Genomic DNA, 10,077 nt, shown 5'->3' with positions numbered 1-10,077 from the left:
ATGATATTGTCACACACAAACCTTCGTAAAATATCCCCGACGTTTATGATTTATTTGTATTGTATACTGTGTATTTGGGTTCGTGTCAACTATAAACTCTCAGTTTCCTTGTCCATCAGCCAATGACCAAGTCAAAGGAGCTTCTCATCGTCGTCTTGTGTTTAACCCAATACAATATCGTCTCAGTATGCAATGTAGTGTGAATCGCACAATCGACTCGGGCAGATTTCGTAGGATTATGGAAATGGTGTCGCGGCATTTATTCATAAATTGAGCTCAGGGTTAGGACTATGGTAAATCTATGTTTAAATATACGAGTTTTGGAGCATAGTCGTCGGCTACGGTCGCCTGGTGGAGCATAGTCGTCGGCTACGGTCGCCTGGTGGAGCATAGTCGTCGGCTAAGGTCGCCTGTTGGAGCATAGTCGTCGGCTACGGTCGCCTGGTGGAGCATAGGCGTCGGCTACGGTCGCCTGGTGGAGCATAGTCGTCGGCTACGGTCGCCTGGTGGAGCATAGGCGTCGCCTGGTGGAGCATAGTCGTCGGCTAAGGTCGCCTGGTGGAGCATAGTCGTCGGCTAAGGTCGCCTGGTGGAGCATAGTCGTCGGCTACGGTCGCCTGGTGGAGCATAGGCGTCGGCTACGGTCGCCTGGTGGAGCATAGTCGTCGGCTAAGGTCGCCTGTTGGAGCATAGTCGTCGGCTACGGTCGCCTGGTGGAGCATAGGCGTCGGCTACGGTCGCCTGGTGGAGCATAGTCGTCGGCTACGGTCGCCTGGTGGAGCATAGGCGTCGCCTGGTGGAGCATAGTCGTCGGCTACGGTCGCCTGGTGGAGCATAGTCGTCGGCTTTGTGGAGCGGATGCCCGTAAGAACATGGACCTAAAGACAGACTTAGACCTGAGAGGTGTTTCAATGTACACCAACACCTGTACTGATGTGACTTGTAGTGATTCATAGGAGAATTCAGTTTGATTGAGACAGGAAGCCAAAGTCAATGATATCCCCTGCCCTTTCAAACGTGCATAAAATCCTCTAAAATATCTCATATGTTTCATTGCACTAAAAACGTTGATTCCTAAATCATGTGAGTACAACTGACATCGTGATTTGCTGTCTGAACCAAATTATTCCGGGTTTTCTTACTGATTTCTATACCTATCTACAGCCAAAAATTAAACAGTTCCTTAACTGATGTTGTTTGCTCGGCTTTTTTTCTTTTTCTTTTTTAAATTAACACTGTATCATGAGCAACTTCACAATCAACCAAGTCCAAACCAAACCTTACCACCACACCTCACCCCATTAAGTCGCCTCTCACAACTAGACCCGTGAAGATTCAGGGGTAGACTAGGTCTTCAGCAACCCATGCTTGCCGGAAGAGGTGGCTATGCTTGTCGTAAAAGGCGACTAACGGGATTGGGTGGTCAGGCTCGCTGACTTGGTTGATGCATGTCATCGATCCAAATTGCGTGTATCGATGCTAATGACGTCAATCATTGGATTGTCTGGTCCTTACTCGATTATTTACAGATCGCCGTCATATAGCTGGAATATTGCTGAGTGCGTCGTTAAACAACAAACCAAGCCAAACCGAAACCTCTCACAACAAGCATGTTGCTGGGGGAATTTGTAACCATCAAACAAATGCTGAACTGGCGCATCTGCCCATCAGGCGTTCAAAACATATTTTAGTTTCACGTTTCTACGGCAATAACATGATTGACGTTGCTTGGTTCAAATGAAGTCTCTATCTTGTGGAACGTTACGCACAACCAGCGTAACTTTACAGTATGTCTGAGGATCATATAACCCTCCTGGGATTCCGGGTTAAAATAGGCCCCCAGCAACATGCTTGTTGTGAGAGGTTTCGGTTTGGTTTGGTTTGTTGTTTAACGCCGCACTCAGCAATATTCCAGCAATATGACGGCGGTCTGTAAATAATCCGAGTCTGGACCAGACAATCCAGTGATTGACATGAACAAGATGACATTTATCAACCAAGTCAGCGAGCCTGTCCACCCGATCCCGTTTGTCGCTTCTTACAAGCATGTATATTATACGCCTTTTACGGCAAGCATGGTACCTTTCCAAGTTGATTCTGGGATATAGAAGCGATATCAGTCGTCTCTACTGCTTACTACAGATTTTAAGCAAAGGAGAATGTCCGAAATCTCGCGATTATTGTCGCACGTGAAGCTTGTTTGAGGCCGTTAGTTCGATCAAGTTAATGCCTCAAACTAATCTTCAAGTGATATTCACTGTACTGTGGGAGGGTGACCGCTCTTGTTTAACTATGGGAGGGGAACCTTTCAAGGAAAACTGTGGGACGATATATTACCAAACTACTCAAACTATTGGAGTGTCAGTTAAATGATTGCATCTATCAAACTGTCATTAAAGTTCACGTAACTTTGTTTTAATGGATACTAATTTTCAAAAACAGACCTATCTGTACTTCTCCGTAACTATGTATAGGAGAATGTCCGAAATCTCGCGATTATTTTCGCACGTCAAGCTTGTTCGAGGCCGTTAGGCCGAGAACAAGTTTCACGTGCGAAAATAATCGCGAGATTTCGGACTTTCTCCTACTTAAACTAATCTTCAAGTGATATTCACTATACTGTGGGAGGGTGACCGCTCTTGTAACCTTTCAAGGAAGACTATGGGACGATTTAGTACCCATATTCAAACTATTGGAGTGTTAGCAAAACGATTGCGTCTATCCAACTGTCATTAAAGTTCACGTAACTTTGTTTTAACCTAAATTAGGCCATGTAAGCTGAATGAATCTAGAGCTTTTTGATTTTTACCACTGTTCAGCAGTAATTCACCGCCACCAGAAATCTGGGCATCAGTCTAAATATCCACTCCCGCTGCACGATAAGCCCGCCCTGCACGTGGCAACCAGGAGCTCCTCGTGCTTGGGCGTCTCGTGACGAACGGTGGTCCTGTGGTAATGACTTTCACACATATTTCACTTTGGGTACCAATTACAATTCAAAAAGTACAGACTTACAAAATGTAAACATTCAAACCTGTATGAAATGTAACAATACAGTACGGTTATAAAACCTAATAGGAATCTGCTGAAGATAGTGTGTGGATGTTGTTTTCAAATTGCAACTAACTAGTTCTTGGGCGTTCATAGTTCTGATCTGACAGGACAAGACTGAGTGTTATACATTTATTTCTAAAATAATATATTTACATATTTCATTGAGCATTATAACTGCCTAACAATTTCAATCATATAACAAAAGGTGTATATTTTTAAAAGACTGTACACAATCATAAATCTAACAATGACCAGAGTTTATTTGTTTTAGAATGTAAAGAATTCCTTTCAACACAATCAAGAAATACTTATCTAGTAAACAAAATCTACCATGCTTATTTCCATATTGCACTACCCCATGATGAATTTAAATCAACTGTGACATTGTATGTGATTCTTCAGATAATGCCCTCGTGTAAACCCCTTCCCACACTCACTACACTTGAAAGGTTTCTCTCCAGTGTGACATCTCATGTGTCTCTGCAGGTTACATGCTACTGTAAACCCCTTCCCACACTCACTACACTTGAAAGGTTTCTCTCCAGTGTGACATCTCATGTGTCTCTGCAGGTGACCTGCTTGTGTAAACCCCTTCCCACACTCACTACACTTGAAAGGTTTCTCTCCAGTGTGACATCTCATGTGTTTCTGCAGGCTACCTGCTTGTGTAAACCCCTTCCCACACTCACTACACTTGAAAGGTTTCTCTCCAGTGTGACATCTCATGTGTTTCTGCAGGTTACCTGCTACTGTAAACCCCTTCCCACACTCACTACACTTGAAAGGTTTCTCTCCAGTGTGACATCGCATGTGTTTCTGCAGGTTACCTGCTACTGTAAACCCCTTCCCACACTCACTACACTTGAAAGGTTTCTCTCCAGTGTGACATCTCATGTGTCTCTGCAGGTCACCTGCTCGTGTAAACCCCTTCCCACACTCACTACACTTGAAAGGTCTTGCTCTTATCACACATGTGTGCCTCTCTAAAGTCACTGAATGACTAAATGCCCTACCACATTTGTGACAAGAAATCACTTGATCTGATCTAAAATGTTTTCTTTTAACTTCTGTATTGTAACAATCATTTTGTAGGATCTTTGAATCAACTGCGGGTTCCAGTTTTACACATTTTTGTCTGTTTTTCAGGTTCTGTTCTCCCATGGTCGAGTGTGGCACAAAGATGAATCCAGAACCCAACTTGAACGTGAAATCTCTGACACTGTATCTGTGCAGCTTGGCCATGGCACAGATCTGATCAGTGACCCGACCCTCGTGTTTGTTCTTCATGTGTTTCCACAGATAGCCAACGGAGTTGAAACTCAAATAACAGCTATCACAAGGGTATATATCTGAAAGTAAAGAACAAAAATATAAAAAAAACATCTTATTTCATCACATCAGTCAGTATGGTTTTACGCCGCTTTTTTCACAGCAGGGGACACCACAAACAGGGGCTCCACACATTGTACCCACGTGGGGAATTGAACCCGGGTCTTCAGCGTGACGAGCGAACACCTTAACCACTAGTCTATCCAACCGCCCATTCATCACATCACACTACTGTTCAACTTGATAAATAATGGCAATACAGCACAGGACACAGAATCTGGTGCCTTTAGACCTAGACATTGTTTAGAAAGTGTCTCACACACATTAAACAAGATCACAAAATAGTGTTGATCACTAAAATTCAAAACTGAATCAAAATTTTCAATTGATTCTGATATTAGAAAGATTGTTCAGCAAATCAGAGTTTACGTTTCCATAAACTGAAAAATAAATTAGGCCATATCCACTAACAGACTGTTTCCTAATTGGATGATAATAGAATGGATGGAACTTGTTGCATTATTGCACAGACTGATCTTAAGGACTCTACACATTTTTTTGTGATGATCATTTAAGAAGCAGTCTGTGAAGTTGTTATTGTTGTATTTATAAGAATTGTCTTCAATATTTCCTGAAACAAGCAAAAACCCCTGACTACTTGTTTTCTCCTAAATGCAGTCATTTTTCAGAAGTTATTCAAAATGAGTTGTGTACTGGATTTATATCCCTCTTAACTCTTTCAACACCGTAGGCCGGTTATCCGGCCAAGAAGCATCAAGTCCCCAGACACCGCAGGCCGGTTATCCGGCCAAGCCGTAGTCACATCAAAATAGTATATATTTTTATGGACCTACCTGTAATGTCATTCATTTATTAAATCTATCACATTTCACAATGTCTGAAATACATATTCCATTTTAATTTAACATTTTTTATCGTTAAATTAAAAAATTATTCACTATTTCTCGCGATGTTATTGAAAATAAAATTCTCGGACACACATTTCGACAACGGGTCCACATCGAACACGTCAAAGAGGAAAATAAAGACGTTTTAAACAAATCTTTAAATATATTATACAAAGTAATAAATAAAATCAACAAAAACATATCTAAAATTAATCAAACTTACATCTATATTATTATTTCCATCTTTTCATGCGATCGCGTGTAATGTAAGTCAAATGACATCTCGGCTTTCGTCGCCTTGAATTCTCGGCTCGGACACGATGTTTAATGCAAAAATATATGCATGAAAAATCTTTGTCACAGCTCGTAACCTAGCACGATACATTCACGAAGTTCCATATTTTTAATATATATCGTGATTTCCTGCTCAAAACGTTCAGAACAACACGATTTAACAAAATTCTTTCGCAAACTTCTGTAATTTATCGAACACGAGCTTGGTATCACAGCTGTAATTTGATTGGCTGCCTTAGGTCACGTGTTCAAAATTGACCAATCACGAAACTTGTAGCAGATTTCAGCAAGAAAGCGTCATTAGAAACCAATTTTAATCCAATGAAATCACTTGTTATAACTACGAAAAAAAACCAGTCGATGTTACGAGCGTGTAGATGAAGGAATAAGCTTTCCAGCGATGTGTCATATGCCATTCTTCGACGCACGTGTTATTCATACGAAACCTCGAAAACAGGGGTATTTCTTCATTTTACTGAGCGGACAGTCGCTGTTATCGGGAAATGGGCGATCACAGAAACTATTTATAATTCTTTTTAAAATGATTTTCCAATTACGTAAACAATGAAAATAAAACAGAAATAGGTACGTGGATATTATGAAATCATATATTTGCCGAAAATCGTCAAGTTTTCGCTTCCTTGGTCCTTAATCTGGATGTTAACAACGTGTTAGCGTACATTTTTTATTTACAACGAATTTAATTAAGTTGTAAATGCATTTTTTTAAATAATGTGAAAAACATAACTTTCATAATTATAAACCATAGGATCAGACCTTTCAAATGGTGTATAACATGTAGTAGCAAATATATTTTACAAGCAGGTATTTTCTTTGATAAATGTTGGCTTCATCTATCACACAAGAGTCTCTGGGAACTCGGTGTCCCAGCAGTAAACACTTCTGGTTGACTGGTGTTGAAAGAGTTAATATTGACCCGGTAGGACAGTCAAATTGTTAGTAATGAATTTCATGAAATTGTCTTATTGCCATTAGTATCTAGCAAAATCACTGCAACTACCTCTCTATATAATGATGACAGCTGTCAAAGAATAATGGATTGTATTGTAACAAAGTGTATTTTAAGTATCTGTGTCAAGAAAGATTGCAAATAATTCTGGTTTTCTTGGCAAAACTTACCTGGAATTTTCGAATGATGCACTTTCACCTCTCTTCTTATTCCAAGGTCTCTAGCATAGTCCTGTCCATACCACACCAGCAGCTCGACACCTGGTAACATAAACAAAACTGTTATAGAGTTAATTTTGGTTTCACATGTATGTCAGCGATGTAATGGGCATACTGTATTTTCTTGAGTATAGTGCGCACTTTTTTCCCCAAAAATACAGCTGTGTAGAAGGGGGTGCGCAATATACACAAATTAATTAATTTTGATGTTTTTCCCCCCATGGAAAGACATTACCGTGACCACGTAACACCGGAAATACCATGTCAACAAATCCATACTGAAGTACGCAAATTAGTCATGTAATAACACTGTCTGGCTATAAAAAGTGTTCTTTGTATATCTGGACTTACGTTTGTAACTTATTTTATTAATTTTATTCAAAATTCCTTTTTATATTGTTTTAATTAATTTCGGCAACATCGTGTGTGAAGCGATCGGAAGATCGCAAAACTCACTGTTATTAACAGCAACCACGGTCAGATTACCGCTATTGACGCCTTGAAATTAACTTTAGTTGACAGAGAATGGATACATATTTCATAAATGCCATACTGTGACTCGTTAAAAGTCATATTTGTTTTTGATGGATGATTCTATGTCAACACATAATTCTCGCGATCACGTGCACTGGAGCCTTGATGGTGACTGGTCAGACTGGTTCCATGTAAAAAATAATACCCGGCAATAGCGATCAGCTGCTTCGCTTAGGGTTATTATTATTTTAAATATGTTGAGTAAAAGCTACATCTAAATTAATAGGATATTGGAATATATTATTCCTGATAAAAAATAGTTTCAGATACAATTTTTGCCGATCCTTGCATCAAAATCCTGTAAAGTTATATCATTGGGTGTGTCTTGACCGAATCACCGGTAGATTCCAAGAAAACGTGTGTAAAGCTGATTGCTGTGTCCGGCTTAGTTAACGAGAAAATACACAAGGTAATCTTAACCCCTGGATATAAAACAATGCCTAGCAGAACAAAAAATACAATTTAAACGGTAAATCAACATGTCTGGTGATTTTTTATCTAAAATTTTTGAATTTGTACTGATCAAGTTTCTCAACACCCGTTCGTTTGCCGGACTTCGCTAAAGGGGTACGGCGTAATTTGTTTTCTGCGCTTGGTATTCAAATTTTTTTTCTACAAAATATTGAATCCGCTAGAGGGGGGTGCGCACTATGCTCAAGAAAATACAGTACATATCAACATCAGGGCAGCCTCCAGTTAGACGATATTGGTAATCCAAGACCGGGGCTGTGGGGTGCAGAGAAAGTCCAGTGCCAGGTCACAGTTGAATCTCCTAGAGACCTACCATCATGCAATTATCAGAGTCTTCAATTTCTGATATTTTTCAGAGAAGTCTTAAATGTTTCCCCAGAATCACCTTTGGGATTGGTATTTAATTTCTCAATTACAATAACTATCAGCTCATTTTTACCTAAGTTAAAACTTAGGTGAATATGCGTCTTTTTCATGGTTACAACTTCATTATAATGTAGAAGGATTTCAGATAATCAATTGAAGAAAGGCTATTTCAGACAATAAGTTCACCTGGTAATATAGGCTTGTATGATCGGTAGTATATGCTTCCCTCGAACTGATATGCTGTAACATTCTGTTCATCCTCCGTCCTCGCACAGTTGACAAACCTCATCCAGTTGGCAGTCTCCACATTGGCAGCATCCACAAAGTGAGAACCTCGACCATCCAAACAGACCTGAAACACCATGACAAATCAGTCCACACAGACCTGAAACACCATGACAAATCAGTCCACACAGACTGGAAACACCATGACAAATCAGTCCACACAGACCTGAAACACCATGACAAATCAGTCCACACAGACCTGAAACACCATGACAAATCAGTCCACACAGACCTGAAACACCATGACAAATCAGTCCACACAGACCTGAAACATCATGACAAATCAGTCCACACAGACCTGAAACACCATGACAAATCAGTCCACACAGACCTGAAACATCATGACAAATCAGTCCACACAGACCTGAAACACCATGACAAATCAGTCCACAGACCTGAAACACCATGACAAATCAGTCCACACAGACTGGAAACACCATGACAAATCAGTCCACACAGACCTGAAACATCATGACAAATCAGTCCACACAGACCTGAAACACCATGACAAATCAGTCCACACAGACCTGAAAAATCATGACAAATCAGTCCATACAGACCTGAAACACCATGACAAATCAGTCCACACAGACCTGAAACATCATGACAAATCAGTCCACAGACCTGAAACACCATGACAAATCAGTCCACACAGACCTGAAACACCATGACAAATCAGTCCACACAGACCTGAAACATCATGACAAATCAGTCCACACAGACCTGAAACACCATGACAAATCAGTCCACACAGACCTGAAACACCATGACAAATCAGTCCACACAGACCTGAAACATCATGACAAATCAGTCCACACAGACCTGAAACACCATGACAAATCAGTCCACACAGACCTGAAACATCATGACAAATCAGTCCACACAGACCTGAAACACCATGACAAATCAGTCCACAGACCTGAAACACCATGACAAATCAGTCCACACAGACTGGAAACACCATGACAAATCAGTCCACACAGACCTGAAACACCATGACAAATCAGTCCACACAGACCTGAAACATCATGACAAATCAGTCCACACAGACCTGAAACACCATGACAAATCAGTCCACACAGACCTGAAACACCATGACAAATCAGTCCCGTCACAGAATATTTTGCTGATTTGTACTCTTGATTCAGAAATGTACCCATATTGCCTAAAATCACAATTTTAAAACAACACCTGACCCAAACACATCCCTATCTTCACCATGTCCACCACCATAAACAATGGGTCATGCACCACCTGATTCCAGCACGACTTGATCACACAACGTTCACAGCAAACTCATTCTCTTTCTCATCGCCTTGGTATGAATTGAATAATACTTTGGTTTTTTTAAGTCTCATAACACTAAACAGAGAGGTTAATATGGATAATGGACCCGTGAAGATTCCGGGATAGAGTAGGTCTTCAGCAACCCATGCTTGCCGTGAAAGGTGACTATGCCTGTCGTAAAAGGCGGCTAACAGACACTCACTCCTTATACTGTGACTGTCATTAGCTGAAAGCATGACTGAGTGCCGTGGCCAGTGCAGTATGAAAGACTGTTGAAACCAGTGCATGAACCTCTTCAAGTCAAGACTTTCAACGTTCCACATGAAAATGTAATCTTACAAGTCTACTCCTTTTGCAGGAT

The 10,077-nt window shown here is 40.6% G+C and overlaps 1 protein-coding gene across 1 annotated transcript in view; it reads right to left on the bottom strand.

Moving 5' to 3' along the window:
• Positions 1-3,169: 3,169 nt before the first annotated feature.
• Positions 3,170-10,077, bottom strand: part of LOC124123832 (histone-lysine N-methyltransferase PRDM9-like) — a 41,710-nt gene continuing 34,802 nt past the window's right edge. The window contains exons 9-11 of the mRNA XM_048380972.1: positions 8,331-8,496; positions 6,726-6,815; positions 3,170-4,403 (exon numbers count right to left, since the gene is read on the bottom strand). Of these exons, the coding sequence (XP_048236929.1) occupies positions 3,427-4,403; positions 6,726-6,815; positions 8,331-8,496 (1,233 nt within the window). The 3' untranslated portion in view covers positions 3,170-3,426. The remainder of the gene's footprint in view (positions 4,404-6,725; positions 6,816-8,330; positions 8,497-10,077) is intronic.

This window comes from Haliotis rufescens, unplaced genomic scaffold (genome assembly GCF_023055435.1).
Source record: "Haliotis rufescens isolate VD_foot unplaced genomic scaffold, xgHalRufe1.0.p SCAF_34, whole genome shotgun sequence".
Lineage (NCBI taxonomy): Eukaryota > Metazoa > Mollusca > Gastropoda > Lepetellida > Haliotidae > Haliotis > Haliotis rufescens.
This window is presented reverse-complemented; position numbering and strand designations above follow the sequence as displayed.